The 21,322-nt window shown below is 41.7% G+C and overlaps 1 protein-coding gene across 2 annotated transcripts in view; it reads left to right on the forward strand.

Moving 5' to 3' along the window:
* NFXL1 (nuclear transcription factor, X-box binding like 1) overlaps positions 1–21,322 on the forward strand; it is a 1,793,512-nt gene that overhangs the window by 681,779 nt on the left and 1,090,411 nt on the right. For both annotated transcript variants that reach the window (XM_044062425.1, XM_044062424.1), the window contains exon 14: positions 2,941–3,032. In XM_044062425.1, the coding sequence (XP_043918360.1) occupies positions 2,941–3,032 (92 nt within the window). The remainder of the gene's footprint in view (positions 1–2,940; positions 3,033–21,322) is intronic.

Consider the following 21,322-nt stretch of genomic DNA (forward strand, 5'->3'; position numbering starts at 1 on the left):
TGTGAAGCAGAGGAGGGCTGTAGTGGTACTATGGGCAGGTTTGAAACCATGCTGAGTAGGTGACAGTATGTTGCTGTCTAGGAGATAGTTTAGCATCTGGGTATGGATGCATTTTTCTAGGATTTTGGCCAGGGGGGAGAGTAAAGCAATGGGTCTGTACTGGAGCTGCAGATGCAGAGAACATGGCTGGTAAAAGTCTCCTGGAAGGAAGCAAAGCACTCCAGAGATTCTTTCTGTTTAGAAGAATATAGTTGTCACACTCTTCTGCTTTATGCAGCAAGGTGTGAAGGATAAGTTTTCCTTGCTATTTTCAGTTTTCTGTGTCATGGGAGTTTGATTCCCACTGCCTCAATACAAAATTTAGAATAAAAGTCCTTAACTTTGTCTCATTGTTCCTTGATGGCTGATAGTGTGGCTTGTGGCTGCGCTGCTTCTAACAGTGTATGATTCATTCCAAACAAAAGATCTTTGTCACATTTGGGGGTTATAGATAGCTCCACCTTGCTGCTTGGCTTGTGATGTAAACCCATTAATCCAGTTGTATCAGCTAATTGGGGTCTCTGGTTAATGATGACACTAGGAAATCTCTCATTTGCAATATTGTGCCTCCAAGTGAAGGTTGTTCTCATTTTATGGGCAGAAAGGTACCATATACTGATCATGCTTGTTGGCTTGCAGGTTGTCTTAACTTAGCAGACACTTGTTTAGTTAGACCTCAGTTATTCCATGGTCAGAATGTGTGTTTCAGTCATCCCTGTGCATCATGACCTTGTGTAAGGCAGAACTGTGACCTACTCATACAGTTTCTTAAAGGAGCACTGCATCTTTGTCAGCCTTTGAAGAACTTCTTCCCTTCATGGCATCTGAACTTTGTGGTCAATGGGATTCCTTGTTGACCATGTAAACCAGTGTTTGGCAGTACTGGGGATCATTTTGTGAAAAATATTGGTCCTTTGGGAGAAATCACCTTTTATATGTTGGGTCCCTGTGGTTCAGGTCCTTTATTAATTTAGGGAATATTGTCTAGTTTTTATAGGGATATGGTGTCCTTGTGGTATCCCGCATGACAAACCCATGCCCCTTTCATATCCTAGCTGTGCATCCGCAACTTCTCTGTCACCTGAACTGGCTATGTAAGTTTAGGAAACTGGGCAAGTTATTTGTCTCCTGTAGTGTAGAGATGAAAAGGCAACTGCTAAGCAGATTCTTTGCAAGTGGAGTGGCACTGTATTACCTTTCCCATCAGGTGACTAACCACCTACCGCCAGATTCTGTGGGCAAAATTCACTCCACCAGAAGACTAGCTTCCTGCCCTGGTTGTTCCAGGTATGTCTATTACAAACATCCATTCTGTTGCTATTTGCACTTGTACAGCTTCACTATGAATTATCTCTATCACAGTTTGGGGAGTCCAGCTACTTTAAGTACTTCAGGACATGACTGACCTCCGTGCGTTTGACAGTTTTCTGTCTTCTTTCATCACAGTAGTAATTTTTTGGGATTCATTCCAACCAAGGCCTCCAGAAGGTTTACCTTCAGTGTCAGATATCATTTGTGTTGCTTTGAAAGCATTTCTTCTTGATAGGGTATGTATACCCTCACTTCATCCCAGTGACGACGAGTTGCCATATGCAGCGAGGACAAACTGGGTGATTTGGAGATAGGCATACTAAGCAGGTATTTTATGGTGTGTTATGTGTGTTGTTATGTGTGTGTGTGTGTGTGTGTGTGTGTGTGTGTGTGTGTGTGTGTGTGTGTGTGTGTGTGTGTGTGTGTGTGGACAGCAGCAAGCATGGAATTTTGTAGGCAAAAAGTATTAAATTATAATCTGAAGGAAGCTTTCAATGAAAGACCCACCCAGGAGGGTTCTTCCTAGATCAGCCGATGATGAAAGACCATACCTTTACTTCCCTCCTCTTCCTTATTGTTCGTCTGTTGTCCCCCAAACACACATGCACACACCTTACTTTATGTTCATGTCATATTCATCTGTCTGGTTGCTTGTCTGTCTTGCCCTATCCCTTCCTTTTTTCCTCATATTTTATAGGCCTCTCCCGTATCACACTAATCTCAGTTGTGCCCATTGTGTTTTTGTGCTGGTATTCTGTCGAGCTTCTACATCTCCTACCTTTCTTTATCACAACACTTGTGCCTTTTATTCTCCATGGTCACCAAAGTTCTGGTGGGGGTAGATCCCTGTTCTGCAGTTAGCTTCTCTTCACAACCCTGCACTGTTCCCATCTCTCCACTTCCTGTGATGATGGCAAGGAGGGAAAAAAGGGTTCTAGTCGCACAATTTGTTGTATTGCAGTCCTGGTGGGTTCGCCTGGGAGGTTATGTATTCCCGCATATTAGATTAACCTCCTGCTTGCTCAGCTTGTATAAAAGTGTTACAGAAGAGTATGTATTTTTGTTTGCCTTTTTAACATATCAGTGAGCATCAATCTTTCATGACTTTTTGAAAAAGTGTTCAAATGTTTCACATAGTTTGCGTACCTTCCTGATGTAAATTGCAGTGTGCTCTTTGTTTTCCTTATTCTGCAAACCAGCTATCTGCTTGGAGGAACTTTTTTTTTTTTTTTTTTTAACCACTTGTCTCCATGATGCATTGATGACTGCCAGGCTTTCCAAGCAGATGTTTTTAGCATAGTCATAGTAGTATGCAAAACAGTTTGCTTGGGTAGTGGCATATAGAAGATGATGTCAATGGATATCAGAAGTAACCGACTACAGTGGTTTTCTGTTAGTTGGGAGACTACTTTGTTGTAAATCTAGTTCCAATGATCATTATAAGGAATCCACTTGCAAGTTCACAATTTTTCTAAGTTGGGTTATAAGTGTAATTCATTGACTGAGGACCTGAAGTATTTCTGACATGATAGCACATAGACATGGCGTTGGGATGGTGTCCATTGTAAATTTATGTTGTTTGATTTCCAGCACCAGCCAGCAGGCCCATGGGAGCAACCATCTGAACCAGCATTCATTCGAACTGCATTGCCTTGTCCGCCATGTCTAGTTCCTCTACCTGTGTAAGTATATAATCAGAAAACTGTTCTCAGATTCAGTGTCGGATATCATGTGTTGCTCTGAAAGCAGATGATCTTTGCCTGTGTTTCCTTGCAAAGGGTCTGAGTCAGAGGTAGTGAGACTAAAGAGCTGCCAGTATTTTACACATCTGAGAGTGACATCATTTATTACATAGAGACTTGCTTGTTAACAGCTTTATGTGGCTTCTGATTACATCATCGGAGAAACTGCGGTTGTCTTTTCTTTCAGTTTATTTCCCAGTTGTGGTGCCTAATGTACAGTCTTTGTTTCTTCCCTGTGCATTCACATTTTCATTGAATTGTCCTGTTTTCTTCCATATCCAAAAGACATTACTGATAGGTGAACTGGCAGTTGTCTAGTTGGTGTGCGCGCGTGCATGCTGTGTATGTATGTGTGTGTGTGTCTGTCTGTGCTATGGTATATTGGCATCTTATCAAGGACTAGTGATCTGACTTAATGCTCCTGATTACCAGGAAAGCTGACCCTTGTTCATTTATTTCACCCCACCTTGGTCTAACGTCCTGCAGTCCAAGGGGTCTATATAAGTTCATCAAAGGTTCATTTCTACAAACCTTCATTCATTGACCCTAATACAGCAAATGTTCACTTCAATAAATGACTTACCCAGGGAAAGGAATGAGTTGCCCTGTATTCCAACTATCACACAAAGCACAGTATTTCAAACCCAGCCATGTGGGAGGCTTTACCTGCCACACCCCCCTGTAAGTATATATACCAACTCCAAGATTGCACTACAGTAGGGGAAAGGGCAAATTTCTTATGATGATCAACTCGTTCTTTTCCCTGGGTAAGTCATTCATTGAAGTGAACATTCACTGTATTAGGGTCTATGAATGAAGATTAATGCAAATGAACCTTCAGCAAAGTGACATAGACCCCATTCCAAGGTTATGAAACTTAGACTGCCAGTGTTAGGGTGATTTCCCTGTCTTGCTAATGACCCTTTTATTTTTTTATGTTAGCTTGCATCTGAGTTTAGTTAGTAACATTGCTTTCAGAGCTAGATTACAGAAGTTAAGTAAGACTTAGAGACCCTTTTAAATTGAAATGGAGAGGGGAAGGAGCAACAAATAAGACTGCAAATAATAGTTGTATGAAATGAGTGCAAATGATAATAAAATAAATTAGTAGTTATTTCAGAGAAATGTTTTGCAGTACCGGAACCCTTGATAACATTAATCCATTCCATACTTTAATTGTAGAGGCATGGGGAGACATTTTGTATATAACAAAAGCATGGTGTTCATTGACTGGGGTATCAGGACAGTGGCATTTACTATGTACACAAAGGGCTGTGCAGGCAGAGGTTGTGGTGGAGTGGCAGTGTGTAATTTTGGAATGGATAAATGGCACTCCAGAAGAGCTAGATAACAATGAAGTGACAAAATAGAAAAACGGTATTTCTGATTGGTAGCTGCAGTGTACTTACCAGCAGGTGCAGCAGAGAATGAGGAGGAGCACCCAGAGGCAGAATTAGTGGATAGGTAAAGAAAAGACAATATATGCTTCCGGAGACATTAAGCAGACCGGAAAGTGCCCGGTTTTGTTTTTATGGAGGAGAAGGAAAAAGCAGAAACTTAAGTGGAAACTGCCCTGAGGCAGTCATTCGTGCTGTGGTAGCTCTTGGCTGGCCCATGTAGCAGATATTAGCCCTCCTCCTGGGCTGGAGAGACCCTGTTCCTGATGTCAGGATAGCTGGGTAAAAGGTTAATTAGCAAGAAACATTTTACCACTCTTTCTTGCTGTTGGAGCCCAAAGTATCCACTCCTGTATCAGAACCACCAAACACGAAACAAAAGATTTTCAAACAACAAAGCCAGTAATATATCCTTTAATAAAAGCACAAAACCTCTCTAGCGCCTCGGCATTAAGCCTTCCAGGAGATAACATTGGTAAAAAAGAACACCTCTTGTGCCCTTTTTAGGGTTACAAGGGTGTCAGAGTCTTTCCTGCCAGTGAGTGCAAGTCAGAGGAACCCGTTCTAGATGTGCTATCACGCCATTGCAGGAGACGCACACAGACACACACACCCCTACACGTCTGTGGACAATTTTGGAGAATTTCCAGTTAATGTAGCAGCATTGCTTTTGGAATGTGGGAGAAAATGGGAGCATCCAGCAAAAGCCCATAATGAAGCTAGGAAGACATGTAGATATAGCAGGTATGGGAGGTGTCAGCTTCTGCATCATTCAGGTAGATTTGATACGTTAACATTTTTTGTTAAATTCTTGATAAATTTGCAAAAATATTTCACAGAGAGGGTGATAAAACTTAAGGCAGTGGTACAGTGTAAATCTTTAGAGGGTTCAAGTTTGCTTGGTACAAGAATATGGGAGGGTCAGCTGCGTGAAGGCTGACTACAGCATTCTGGTAGACTTGCTACACCACCATTTTTTTTGCTGACATCTTATTTCCATCTTTTTTGTTCAGTTTTAAAATATACTTCTGTGTCATGGTTAATACCTGCTACATGTAATACATTGTATTTTTATTTTTGTGCATGATGTCAGTGGCTGGTGACAATAATGTGCCTGAATATGTTGTCTGATACCTGTTTTGGGTTATGTAGGATGTCATTTTGTCTGAATGCATAGCGGAGTACCAAAATGGTAGAGAACTTTATGCTAAGACACACATTTAAATCTGTTCCTGGAACTGACCCTTCCAGTGTGTTGGTTTATAAAGGCTTTGTTATAAGAGTGCTGGCAGTTTTTAGTTAGGATGGAGATTCACTGCAGCATTAAATTTTAACAGTTGCTTTATTTACCAGCATAGCTGCTTTAGTGTAGTCATTTTCCTGAAGCTGTTTTCTGAGCCTAAAATGATCAACTTTGTTGTCCCCTGATGTTAGTACTGACATACCATAGCATGATTTCCCCATCTTTAATGCATTTTTGGTTATTAGGAAATCGATTAAGCTGTAATTTTCATTTTTCATTAGTATTACAGATATCTGAGACCTTTTAGCTGCAATTTCATCTAGACTATATTATCTTCTCCAGAAAAAGTAAAATCAATAAATTTATAAGTACAGTTATGGTGTACAGATAGCTAGGTCATAAAACTGATTCCTCTGTGCATTCGTTTACGTAAATCAGTAATTTGGTAGACTTAAGGCTCCAAGTTGCAACATAACTTAAAGTAACAAAAATTGCAAAACCTTTCTAGATCTAACTTGGTGGCAGATCCTTGGTAGGCTATATAGGTTGCAGTCCGTGGGAACATTGAGGAGCCAATAGCAAATTCCCAGGTGACTCTAACCACTGTTTGGTTAAGTGACTTGCTGAAGGTCGCACATTAGCAAATAAGGGCTGAGGCAATCAAAGCCTGTACCACAGGGACTACAGCTTACAGAATTAACCCGCTGTACCCACCTGCTATATCACCAAACACTACTTAACCCACTGTACCTACCTGCTATATCACCAAACACTACTTAAACAGTTGACATTTTTATTTTAAGTGAAATTCTATTTGGGAACATTCTCACAACCATTGATGGACTTCGTAATTTTAAAGTGTTGGCTGTATAAGTGCATTTATGTCATTATCCCACCACTTCTTTTTGGCTGCTTGTACAGTCTTGCCATATGCTCTAATCTTTACTTTGCATACCTAAACACTGATTGTCTGTATGGTCATTAAATTACCAGATAAGACACCATCTCCTTTGGCATAGCAGGTTAAAGCCCTGATTGCAACTGACCTAAGTTCAAATAGCAGCAAGCACCTGTTTGAGCTGGCATGGGGGGGGAAGGGAGAAGTAACCAGGCTTTTTTGACTTGCTTCTGTTCAAGTTGGGGGTTGAAGTTGTGGAGAGCATGTCTAGATGCTCGTTCTCTGTGTAGAATCCCCAGTGGAGATAGAGATCAAAAGGAAACATTGTCCTTAGTGTGTAAGGCAGTCCTGAGGAATTGCATCATCTACAGTCGTGAGTGATGCATTCTCACTGACACCCATTGCATGACGAGCCCTATGGTGGTTAGAGGCATGTGTGGAGGGGTTAGAGACTTAAAGTGACAATATTATTTTTATAAAGCAGACACCTTTGGATGGGTGTCTGCTCTGCTCTCTACTGCTTGAATGTCAAATCCTAAGTGTAACACCCTCACCTTTGAGCATCCTGTAAGCAGCAGTAGTTAGGAAATTCTTCTGTCTAGTTCAGCTGATCTCCAATGGTTTCTTATCCAGGTCAAAATATGTTATTGTTCCTCTTTACTCATCCATAATTAGACAAGTTATTAAGTACTCTGTCCCTGTTTGGTATGTACCTAGACAGAAAGGCCCCAAAATTCCCAACAAAAATGTTATTGGTATAAGGACTATTAGTTACTATGACAGGTTGGAAATTCTATCTCTGTTCTCTGTGTCACATAGATTCCTGCATGGAGATCTGTGCCTGGCATTCTGTGACAAGACCCCACTCTATGGATCTGTTATGCCTTCACAGGATACAGTTCCCCAAGCACCTGAGCTAAGGACTCACCTTCACCAAGATGCAAGTAAAACACATGGAAGGATAGATTCATTACTGCATGGTTGGCACAGCTGTGGAACAAATTCCCCTTGCATTTGAAGCAAAGTGACATCTATGCCTCCTTCAAAACTAACCTTGATGATTGGATGGGTACATGTAAGTTCATCCCTTGCCACCCTGCTAGGCATGTTTTACACTCCTTGGGGAGGGGGGGCTACCTCTTCAGAGTGATATCTGGCAAGGCACACATGATCAGTATGGAACAGTGGAGAAAGAGAATAGTTTAATAGTCATGACGGAAGAAGTAAGAAAAAAAGAGCCACAAATAATCCTCCACTAAGACACACACTGACTATACTGTCTCCTCAGGGTAAGTCCAGTGTCCAGCCTGCCTTGTAAACTCAAAGCTGAAAATCGGGTCCTGCAATTCATTCACCTCTGCAGTGAGTACAAGAGCCTAAACTAGTCACTTGCTTCTGTAAAGGACATTAAAATTAGGGAAGATCGTGGCTGCCATCCTGTCTTTCCATGATTAACTGAAACCCATCAGTGGCCATCCTGATCCTGGAGGTTTGTCTGCTAAACTGTCTGGTCATGGTTCAGAGGTTTGTAGGACTGATTATTCTTCCATTATAAATGGCCCATGTAGGTCCCAGTCAAGGAGTGTACAGCATCTGTTCTGCCTTTTGAGTAGGAGTCGCATATCAGGGACTGAACCTCAAATAGATATTTGATGTCTGGTGAAACTGTGTGTCCCTTTTACAAAAATTCCTTAGTCTGAAACCTGCATTAAGCCCAGAGCAGTCCTCTTCTAAACTTTGCAACGTGTTTGGCTAACACATGATCTGGTACTTGTTCCTAGTACTTTGACACCAGGGATCAGTATGACACACAGACACACACACACACACACACACACACACACACACACACACACACACACACACACACACACACACACACACCCATTTATAGGATACCAAATCCACAGCTCCTAAGACAGACATAAATGTAGGTCTACCTCACTAAATGCATCTCCACTGCATGATCTTTGGTCTCTACGCCTTCCTTTCTGCCAGAGTGTCTGGGAAAGAAGCTTGAGAAACCATCTGTTATTCAGTCCTTGGAGCCAGCCAATGGCATTATGGTTCTACCTTGTCTGGTCAAAAAGACTGATACCCTTTACAAGTCAAAATCTAAATGAACAGATCTCACCAAACGTTCAAGTGCTGACTTCCTTTTTGATCTCTTCAATCCATCACAGGTCCCAGAGACAACAGTATTCTTCCACCTTTGCCACCAAACAAGGCATCTTCCAGTTTGGACAGGGCTGTTCTCTCACTATCTTTTCATCTGTCTTTGTGTTGGAAGTTTTGCCTCTGTGCTGTACCAGAGCTCATTTTGCTCAACTGTTCATGTCATGTCCCATTTCCAGTCTTTTCTGGTGAGGAAGATGCTGGTAAAGCACAGGACCTTCCCTGAATCTGAGCTGAAAGTTGATCTTTGTGGGACCATCCTTGTGACTTCTGTGGAATTTCATATGTCCTCTTTGAATTCTGACTGTGTTTATGGTTTGACAAAGGCTGTATATTTTGTAGTTACCTGCACAAGATGATATGACTGAGATTATACTCCATCAAGGGAGGCACAGGAACAATATCCTGGATGCTCACTATTTGAGACTTAAGCTGTTTGCCCAACTTGATCAGGACCTGGTCAGTGGTTTCCTGAATAGAAGCAAGAACTTTGTAGGGGTCACTATGATCCCCCTCTTGTCACTTCTCCTCTCTTCTCCATTGCTGTCCAGTCTCAGAGACACATAGACCTCTCTGGAGTCTAAAGAAAGCTGTCATGCATCACTAGGTGCTGGTCCCTTCTCGACAGGTGAAATCACCCAAGATGACACCTTAGTCATGACTTAGGTCTGGTTCTGCTGCTGTGTGTGTGTGTGTGTGTGTGTGTGTGTGTGTGTGTGTGTGTGTGTGTGTGTGTGTGTGTGTGTGTGTGTGTGTGTAGCCATCAAAAATGGTTACTCAGTTCACAACATGGTTAGTTAATGCCACAGTTTGAAGCTAACAAGTTCTCCCCCAAAGACTCCACCTCTGGATTAATCTGTTTCATCAGAGTTGTTGGGCCAGGTCCAGACAGTACTGCTCGGAGGAGGCATGAAGTCTTTTTGGTGTTGGAGGATGGTCAGGGGAGTTTTACTCCCACCTGATGTTCATCGTGCATACAGCTGCAGTCATAACAGATGGGTTCTCCTGCCGTCAGGCGGGTCCTCGGTCGGCCGAATTCCAAAGTCTAGGTCCGGCGTCGGTTGTCGTCGCTTCTTCCCTGACGTCAGTGCGACAGGGGTATAAAAGAACCAGCCGACGCCATTTTCTTCAGTCTTTCTTGCCGTGCGGTGCCCGAAGCAGAAGCAGTTAGCAAGTGCCGGTCGGCCAGCTCCTGAGATTACGAAAATTTGGAAACTGAAGTCTTCTTAAAAGCTAAGTACCCCGTTGGGGAAACTTTTCTTGCCTCAGACCGATGTCAGACAAAGTTAATAATTGTATTTCTTGTGGGAAGCAAATACCGCATAAGGATTTCCATTCCCTCTGTATACCTTGTTTAGGCCCAGACCACAACGTCTCGGTCTGTCGCTTTTGTGCTACATTCAACAAACGCACTATTAAGCGTCGGGCGGAGTTCGCCCAGCATTATTTTGGGAAAGCATTTAACTATACTATGTCAAATATTCCGACTCCGGTTTTGTCTAAAAAACGCAAAGACAAGGACCAACACACGAGGTCCGCGGCCTCTACCGACACCACGCCAAAGCTGACTACACGTGGTCCGGTTCTCAGCGCCCTCGCAGCCCCTGACTACCGGCGACACTTCTTTGATGGTGTCTCCTGTGCCCGAGGTCGCAGGCTCCTCGGCCCACACCCCGACTACAGATGCGAACCGGCCACTCTTGGCGTTGAAACTCAGAATGTGGACAGGTCCACCTCCACTCAAGGTGTTTTCAGACCTTCCTCTTCTTTCTTCATCAAGGCTTTCACAAAGTCTAAAGCAACCTTGCATTCTAAGAGACCTACTGCACAGGGCCCATCTCCAGGCACCATGCCTAAGAAACAGATGCTTAAAATGGCTGAAGATTTAATTACTCTTATCAGAGGTTCTCAGCCCCCTCCGGACAAAAGGCCCAGAGTGGAGGAAGATTCCCCCTCCTCTGATCAGGGCTCCATTATTTCAGGACACTCTGATGATCAGGAACATTCTTACTCTCCTTTTGAAGACTCTGATGCGGAGGAGTCCATCCCTTCTGTCTCACCTCCAGAGGATTATTCATTTGGGGAAACTTTGCATACCTTAAGGGAACACTTCACTGGGAAGGCCAAGATTATTCAGATTCAAAGAAAAGGCTCAAGGAATTTCTCTTGCTACCTCCTGTCTTGGACATCCTAGATGATGTTTACTCAGAGGCTTGCCTTAACCCGGACTCTCTACCCCCAGCTCCAGTTAAGCCAGACAGGTACTACAGGGTTCCTGACTCACACCAATTTCTATACAAAAGCCATGCTGCTGACCCAGAAACCATCTCACAGGCCCCCAAGGGAGTTAAGGCCTCCATTGCTAAAAATCCATTACCTTCCGAGAGAGACTCCAGATCCTTAGAAAGGTGGGGAAAAAAGGTGTATACCTCGGCTACCTTATCCATGAGGGCCTTAAACTGTCAGTTTCATATGCTAAAATACCAACAGTTTTTGTTATCACAATTGAAAAGTAAAATGTCACAACCTGAACAACCAGACTTGAAGGAGTTACAGGATTTGATGCATAGTGCAGAACAAGTGGGTAAGCATACCTTGCAATGTGGTTTTGATGCTCTAGAGGCCTCATGTAGAGCTGCTGTTACAGGATCAGTCATACGTAGACATGCCTGGCTTAAGGAAACAAACCTTGCCTGATCATGTCAAAGCTAAACTACTAGATGCCCCTCTACAAAAGGATGTATTATTTGGTGCTAATGCTGAGGAGGTATTAAGGAAAATGGAGGAAAAGGCTAAATCAATGCAAACTGTGAAAGATTTTCTACAGGTACAACCCCCACATTTCAGTAGAAATTGGCCTTCCAAAAATTGGTCCTTTCCAGCCACGGACAGACCCCAGAGAGGTAGATACAGGCTCTCGAGAGGGAGAGGACAGTCCCAAGGATCGTTTAGAGGCAGACAATGGCAAGCTCCTACACAAAGAGGTGGTGAGGATACCTCGCAATCATTCAGAAAGCAAGCCCAATGACTTCCCCTTTGCATGCCAAGCAGGATTCAAATGGCAGCACCCTTAGGAGGAAAACTGGCATTATTTTCAAAAAATTGGCATATTGTCACAAAGGACAAATGGATCCTGGACATTATAAACAGAGGCTACAGATTCCATTTTCACACCCTTCCAAAAATGAGAGGCATGCCAAATCTGCCACACAATCAAAGGGCAGAGGCACAAAAACAAATTACAGATCTTATAGACATGAAAGCTATTCAAGAGGTACCTACGCATCTAACAAGGTCAAGGTTTTTATTCCAGACTATTCCTGGTACCAAGGAAGGGAAAAGATTGGAGACCTATATTGGACCTATCCATCCTAAACACTTTTTTAATCGTACCAAAATTCAAGATGCTCACATTACAGCAGCTTCTTCCCATGCTGGGCAAGGAGTCTTGGCTGGTAACATTGGACCTCAAGGAGGCATACCTGCATGTCCCAATCAGACATAATTGCAGAAGATACCTCAGATTTCTTGCAGATTCAACCCATTATCAATTCTCTGCATTGCCCTTTGGCTTATCTACTGCGCCCAGAGTATTCACGAAATGTCTGGCATCAGTAATTGCCTACTGCAGACTTCAAGGGATACAGATATACCCATATTTGGACGACTGTCTGATCCAAGCAGAAAGCAAGCACATTCTTCTGAAACATCTGGCTTTTGTGATAAGGTTGTTGAATTCTATGGGATACACAGTCAACAAAAAGAAATTAAGACTAATACCCTCTCAGAAAATAATTTTCCTGGGTGCCAACTTGGACACAAACACCCAGATGGCCTACCTCACGCCAGAGAAGCAGGGGCAACTAACTCAATACTTCAAAGAACTAGCAAATTACACCAGGCTGACTGCAAGGAAAATCCTGCAGGCTCTGGGATTCATGGCATCTTGCATCTTACTAATCCCATGTGCAAAGCTGCATATGAGGAAACTTCAATGGTACCAGAAAAACCTATGGTCTCAACACAGCCACAGTTTGGAAACAATAATACCACTAATTCCATGTCTACGAAAGGAGTTTCTGTGGTGGGCTCAAGCATGCCAAACAAATACAGGTCTCCCATTCAGCAAGCCTCAAACAAATCAAGTCATCACAACAGACGCCTCGGACTACGCCTGAGGGGCGCACATGGCAGATCGGTGCATTCAGGGCAGATGGTCCCAAAAAGAAAAGCACCTTCACATCAATCAAAAGGAAATGCTAGCAGTAACAAATGCTATTACAGCTTTCAAAGACCTTCTGCATCCAGGTCAACTATTGATAAGGACAGACAACACCACAGTAATGTGGTGCATAAACAAACAGGGAGGAACCCATTCATACCACCTGCGCAGGCTGGCCATGTCACTTTGGAACATGGCCCTGGAATTACAAATCGAACTTCAAGCGCAGTACTTGCCAGGCAAGGAAAACACGCTGGCAGACAATCTAAGCAGGAATATGACAGATCCACACGAATGGAGGTTGCATCCAAAATTTTTTACAGAAATAATCCAAGCATGGGGAAGGCCAGACATAGATCTCTTTGCCTCCCACAAAAATCACCAATTGACAAAATTCTGCTCAAGGAATTTCCATCCAAAGGCCTGGAGAGTGGACGCTCTCTCTTTCAGTTGGACAGCAATGACAGTTTATGCCTTCCCACCTCTTCCTCTACTGCCCAAAGTTCTATTGAAAACCAGAGCAGACAGACCAAAGATGATTCTCATTGCTCCAGACTGGCCAAGACAACACTGGTACCCACTCCTGAGGAGCCTGACGCATTCCCCACCATGGCCCCTGCCTCTAATGCCTATTCTCCTGACTCAGCACAGCTTCAAAACTCTTCACAGCCAGCTAAAAACTCTCAATCTAGCCGCATGGAAGATTCCTTAGCATCACAACAGACCCTACTCTCCAAGGAGGTGCAGGATGTTATTTTGGAGGCTAGAAGGCCATCAACTAGAAAAGCTTACTCCAAGAAAATGGAAACGGTTTTGTGTCTGGAATGAGAAAAAGGGTCAGGATCCTGGAAAACTGAATTTACCTCAAATACTACAGTACCTAGCTGAGCTGCTAAGCAGTGGACTTTCATTCTCCTCCATCAAAATCCATGCCTCAGCCATTTCTGCAGAATACAACACTGATCCACCCTTATTCTCTCACCCTCTCTTAAGACAGTTCCTCAGAGGGGCTAAGAATCTAAGACCTCCAAGGAAACAACCAATACCTGCTTGGGATCTCAACTTCATTCTGGAAAAACTGACCTTGCCTCCCTTTGAGCCAGCTGCCTCATCAGATTTGCAATATTTATCCTGGAAAACAGCTTTCCTTCTGGCTATTACCTCAGCTCGTAGAGTTTCAGAACTACAAGCTCTCATGGCTGTGCAGCCTTTTATCATCTTCCATCAGGACAGAGTTTCCTTACGAACCAACCCGTCCTTTATGCCTAAAGTGGTATCCAGGGTAGCTTTGAATCAGGCCATACACTTACCTACCTTTTATCCTAACCCTCAAAACAAAGGGGAAAGATGACTACATTCCTTGGACATCCACAGACAACTGCGTTATTATTTGGACAGAACAAAGCCTTTCAGAAAATCAGAACAGCTCTTTGTGTCCTATGCTGTAGGAGCTCAAGGAAAGCCAATTTCCAAACAGACGATCTCAAAATGGATAGCCCACTGCATATGCTTTTGCTATTCTTTTCATGGCAAAACTGTACCTACAGGCATCAGATCTCACTCCACAAGGGCCACAGCTACCTCCGCAGCTTTCCTCAGAGGTGTTCCTACCAAAGATATTTTGGAAGCAGCCACTTGGAGTTCTGTGCATACCTTCTCTAAGCACTACCACCTACCATTATACTCCAAAACTAGAGCATTGCCACTGCAGTCTTGCAGGGCATCCTGGCTCCACCTAGTTCCACCTAGTGCCTACCACCCCTTTCTTAGCTTTGGGATTCTACCCATCTGTTATGACTGCAGCTGTATGCACGATGAACATAGTGCAGTTTTGTACCTACCATAAATGTAGATGTTCGAGTGCTAATACAGCTGCAGTCCAGGTTTCCCTCCCTCCTTCCCCTCTTGGGACAGGCCTATTGGCAAACACCTCCACATACATCCTGATTGGGGTATTCTTTTATGGTGTATTTGCTTGCAACTACTGTATTTTGATTATATTGCTTTGCTTTATTATATAACTTTATGTATTGCCTTCCTTCTGGGGGCACCTGACATCTGGGGCAAGAAAAACTGAAGAAAATGGCGTCGGCTGGTTCTTTTATACCCCTGTCGCACTGACGTCAGGGAAGAAGCGATGCCGGACCTAGACTTTGGAATTTGGCCGACCGAGGACCCGCCTGACGGCAGGAGAACCCATCTGTTATGACTGTAGCTGTATTAGCACTCGAACATCTACATTTATGGTAGGTACAAAACTGTACTTTACTGATCCTAAAAATGACCAATGAGTTCTGTCCTATTCTGGATGGTACTGACTTCTGCCAGCACATACAGTGCATTCATCATGTATTTGCTTCTCCAGGGGGGTTATATGGTATCACTGGATATCTTGGAGTCTTTTTGACACATTTTTATTTTAGGTCCACATAAAAGTGTCCTCCTGTATATTGTAGATATCACTTCTAGTATAAACTGTTAACATTTGGGCTTTTCTCAGGGATCGTAGTCTTCATCAAGATGTTTGTGCAGGTTGCCAAAGTCTTGCCTAGGGGACTTGTGTTCCTTGACTTGGGCTTTTAGCTCCTAGTAGTGCCACCCAGAGACTTCCTGGAGGCATCCTTCTTTTGTGCACTCCTATGTCTGCATTTCTTAGTGGGACATTGTAAATTGAAATAAGTTCTTTATTGGAGTGGGCTGGGAGTGTCTCCATTGTTGGTCATTCCTGCCTTTGAAGAGGGTCCAGTAGGTCATAGTCTTGGCCACCAGCACAAGAGTTCATGCTTGAACTCTGATGTACCTTCTTGGCTTGATGACTACCCAGCTCATGTTAGTGACCTACAAGATGCCACTGGCTGTACTGTAAGCACATGCACTGACAAACCTGCTTTTATTATCAGACTTTTGCCACTGGGCCATGGAGTATTGGATTCTTCCTATTAGTCTTTTAGTGGGTCAGCCATTCCTACATCCAAATTTGTCAGCAGTTTTAATGATGGATGCTTCACTTGTAGGGTGAGAAGCTTACTTAAGTTCCTTCATGGTGTAGGGGGTCTGGTTCCCATCTGTCTCTGTCTGTTCTCATTTGGCCAAGCAAACAGTCTGTCATGCAATGTTTAACCAGCCAGGAGGCACATGGTCTTATCCCCTATGTGTAGTGGTGATAGTCCTTTGCCAGTGGTCCATAGACTGAGCAACCTTGTCAGTAGTGTTCATATCCTAAGACAGTTGAGGTAGTTAGCAGATGCTGTGAGTTGGGCCTTCAGTCCACTTCTAGTGTTTTATATTCAGAAGTGCCTAATCACAATTGTTTAGAAACAGAGCACTCAAGAGATCCTTCTTCTTGCCACTCAGGAGAACACAGTCCTCTGTTTCTTCCCCTATTTTTCAGCAGGACAAGGGGGGGTAGTGATAGAAGGGTTCAGTCTTAGTGTAGCCAGTTCCTGTATACCTTCTTGACTTTCCTACTGATTCCCTATTTCTAATAAACCCAGAACCAAAACGACACAAAACCAAACCAGTGGGCTTTTCAGGACAAGAACACCATCAAAACAGACTTTTATTGCACAAAAAAGAACAGATTAAGCGCTTTCATCCAGTTGTAGCGTAGGACTTCATTAGAATCTAAACACACATTTTTTAAAAAACATTTAAATACCTTGTTAATTAAGTCACATGATCTTCAAATCAATTAACAAGCAACAATGGTTTGCCTTAAACGAAACTTTACTGACAATTTCTTTGGCTAAACATATTGGGCAATGTAATAGTCAGTTTTTTATTTTTTGTTTTTGGTATAGACAAGGTTGATTTGAACCCAAGAGGGGGTCCCTGGAAGGATATTTTAGAGGCCAAAGAACTCAAATGGCAGTTAAAGTTAGAAGCATTCTATCCACCAGGGTTAAATGATCATTTAAGTATAATCCGTATACTGAAACTTAAATCTTATGTTTTATAGCCTTATGACAGGTGTGACAATATCATATTGTATGATATTTAAGTAAGAGTAACAGCAATATTTTAACATCTCCATATTTTGCAAATGAAAATCTTATACATTGCATAAGTATTTGTGTGTGTGTGTGTGTGTGTGTGTGTGTGTGTGTGTGTGTGTGTGTGTGTGTGTGTATCTACTGAAAAAGACCGAAAATCCACTTGTTTGAAAATGAACAGTGGATTCTCAGTTACGTGAAAGTGCACGTCCGCGAACAACGGTTCGACAAACTGTTAAGGAACACAGGTGTCGAAGCACACTACAGTGGGGAAAGGTAATTTGCGTGTTTCCTTACTGATCTCGGAGTTGGTATATTTTAAGTGGGGGGGGTGCAGGGGGGCTTGCCCCCCCCTTGCAAAAAGTGTTACTGTGTTCTTTATCAGTTCGTTGAACCGATGTTCGCGGAAGTGCACTTCCGTGTAACCATGGGTCTGCTGTTTATATTCAAAGATGTGAGTTTTCAAATATATACAGTAGACCCATATATATATGTGTATATATATATATATATATATATATATATATATATATATATATATAAAAACCCCCACCCATACTGAAATTATTATGTAGTAGCACAGAATATAATGACATTTTTAATGATGTGCTATTTATTAGAATGTTGGTTTTAGGTAAAGTTTTCCTTTAAGGCAAACCATTTTTGTTAATTGATTTATGTGAAGATCCTGTGACTTAATTAACAAGGTATTTAAATGTTTTTTTTTTTTTTTTTAAATGTGTGTTTAGATACTGATGAAGTCCTATGCTACAACCAGATGACAGTGCTTATTCTTTTTTTTTTGTGCAATAAAAGTTTGTTTTGATGGTGTTCTTGTCCTGAAAGCCCACTGGTGTGGTTTTATGTCATTTTGATTCCATATTTCGTCATAGAGTTCAGGGAGAGCTTTTTATTTATTTTACGTTTATTGGATTAACTTTTACTGAAAGTATGAATGTTTGTAGTTTCAAATGGTTTTAATTGAATTTTACTGAATGGATATGTTTTTAACATGATTATGCAGTTTATTTAAGGATATTTTAATTTATTTAATTCCAGTTCCGCATCTGATGAAGTCATGTACTGAGTGACAAAAAACGCTTGTGAGTGTTTGTCATCGTTTTATGGTCTTACTTTACTATGTTGCCTGCTATTAAACGTATTTTGAACTGTCTGGAATCTCCTGGCCTGAGTATTTTCTTTGGATTATTTGTGTGTATTTTGCCTCGTAGTGCCGTTTTTGTATATTATTTTATTACGTTTGTTGATTGCCATAGTGGGCCTGTCCACAAAAGATCCTTTTAAGCAACAGGCTGAGAAGTGCAGCAAGCAAATGAGAGATTCAGTAGAATAATGCAATACATAAAAATAGCACAGGGTAAAACCACATTTTAGGCATTCAATGCAGTATGTAAGGAAGTAGTAATTTTGCTGGAAAGTATTAATAACCTTTTAACTTCAAGGTATAAGTCACTAGCTGAGATTTTGTAAGCAGATCTGAAAAGGAAGGAAAATGTAACAAAATAGGGGAACATTGTGCAGAGAAAGGTAGAATAAGAGGGAATATTGTTAATAAAAATTAAGTGGTTATAAACATACCTCTCAACTGTACAGATTTTTGCCTGATATTTTTGGTCCGTTTTTCATAAAATTGTGTTTTCCTGCCAAATTACTGGCGAATCATTGAGGACTTCAGTTAGAAAATAATGACACAGTTTCAGAATTCATACCCATCAGTAAATTCATGCTAATGCAAAATCTATTCTATCTACCTTTTAAGTCTGTAAGAGCAATATTTAAAAAAATGTCCCTATTTTTGGGCCTTTGTCCCACTTTTATGTATGGCTTTCTCCAGATTTCTTGCTCTAAGAAGTTGAGAGGGATGGTTATAAACTAGGGAGACAAATCTGTGGGGAGTTAAAGTAAAACAAGGGATAGTGTTAATAAACACAATCAGATGGTTACTGTAAACAAGAGAACCAAAGCCCCCAACATAAGATGAGTGCCTAAGAACCAAAACAAAATCACGATAAGGCACTCGGAAGCGGTGTAAAATGTTATTCAAGTGAAAATCCAGCCTTTGAATACAAAATAGAAAGAGTGAACTGTAAGCCACGAAAAATGCTGTATTAACGCTTAACTTAAATCACTGCATTTTCGTCTATACCACACGACTTCAAATAACACAACCTCCTCAGGTATCTCTCTTTAAATACCCTGTTATTTCTTTGAAAGCAATTATCCAATTAACAGTTTTATTTCATAAAAATCCTATTCTGGAACAAAATTATTATCTAAATACACAAATGTAAGCAACCTTGTGAAACACTTAATACATAAACTTGCCACCTTACAAACTTTCAACCCTTATCATAAATATAAATATATATAAAAATACACTTAAATGCATTCAAAAATGTTTAAAAGATTTAAAAGTTTAAAAGAAACTTTCTGTGAAACCAGAATAGAGCTTAAAGAGGTATATTAGCAACTAGTCTTAGAGGCCAATAAAATATCTGGGTTAAATTAATCCATTTCACTGCCCCGTTTTTAAAACTTAGGGCAGCTAGGTTATAGGACACAGAAAGTTAAAAAGTTATAAGATATTTTTGATTTAAACATATAAGGGTTATTTTTATGCACTATTTTTTTTCTTCCTCAAATGTTTTCCTCTGTTCTGTATCTTCTTCTTTTGGCTGCTCCCATTAGGGGTTACCACAGCAGATCAACTGTTTCCATTTCTTCCTCTCCTCTGCATCTTGCTCTGTCACACCCAACCACCTGCATGCCCTCTCTCACCACATCTATAAACCTTATCTTAGGCCTCCCTCTTTTCCTGTTACCTGGCATCTTCATCCTTAGCATCTTTTTCCCAATATACTCAGCATCCCTCCTCAGCACATGTCCAGACTAACGTAATCTTGCCTCTCTGGCTTTGTCTCCAAACCTTCCAACCTGGGCTGGCATCTTTTTCCCAATATACTCAGCATTCCTACTCAGCACATGTCCATACCAACGTAATCTTGCCTCTCTGGCTTTGTCTCCAAACCTTCCAACCTGGGCTGCCCCTCTAATATACTTATTCCTAATCCTGTCCATCCTCGTCACACCCAGTGCAAATCTTAACATCTTCAACTCTGCCACGTCAAGCTCTGAATCCTGCCTTTTTGTCAGTGCCACTGTCTCCAACCCATATAACATAGCCGGTCTCACTACCCTCTTGTAGACCTTCCCTTTCACTCTTACTGGTACTCGTCTGTCACAAATCACTCCTGACACTCTTCTCCACCCACTCCATCCTGCCTGTACTCTCTTCTTCACCTCTCTTCCACACTCACCATTACTGTGAATTGTTGATCCCAAGTACTTAAACTCATCCACCTTCCCCACCTTTACTCCCTGCTTCCTCACCATTCCTCTATCCTCCCTCTCATTCACATACATATATTCTGTCGTAGTCCTGCTGACCTTCATTCCTCTTCTCTCTAGAGCATATCTCCACCTCTCCAGGGTCTCCTCCACCTGTTCTCTACTCTCACTACAGATCACAATGTCATCTGTCAACCTGTCCATCACCATTGCAAATAAGAAAGGGCTCAGAGCTGAGCCTTGATGTAATCCCACCTCCACCTTAAACGCATCAGTCACTCCCACCGCAGACCTCACCGCTGTCGCACTACCCTTCTACATATCCTGTACCACTCTTACATACTTCTCTGACACTCCCGACTTCCTCATACAATATCACAACTCTGTTCTGTATATAATGACAATTTTTAGTATATTTTATATACAATTGTTTTTGTATATGCTCTATAGGATATTTATAATGCAGTTGGGGTGTTTTACCATAAGAAGGCAGTGTTGCACTGTTATATGTAGACAGGTTGACTTTTAGAATTCATTTTTTAAACATTTTTAAATGCATTTATTTTAAGTGTATTATTATATGTATTTATGATAAGGGTTGAAAGTTTCTTATGTATTGTAAGTGTTTCACAAGGATTTTTTACATTTGTGTATTTAGAGAGTAATTTTGTTCCAGAATAGGATTTTTATGACATAAAACTGTTAATTGGATAATTGCTTTCAAAGGAATAATAAGGTATTTAAAGAGGGATGCCTGAGGAGGTTGTGTTATCTGATGAAGTCTTGTGGTATGGAAGAAAATGAGGTGATTTAAGTTAAGTGTTAATAAGGCATTTTTCGTGGCTCAGTTCTCTCTCGTTTTGTATTCAAAGGTTGGATTTTTACTTGAATAACATTTTCCACTGCTTCTGAGTGCCTTACTATAAAGAAGAGG

Source organism: Protopterus annectens, chromosome 2.part1, assembly GCF_019279795.1.
Source record: "Protopterus annectens isolate FY-2018-M chromosome 2.part1, PAN1.0, whole genome shotgun sequence".
Classification (NCBI taxonomy): Eukaryota; Metazoa; Chordata; order Ceratodontiformes; family Protopteridae; genus Protopterus; species Protopterus annectens.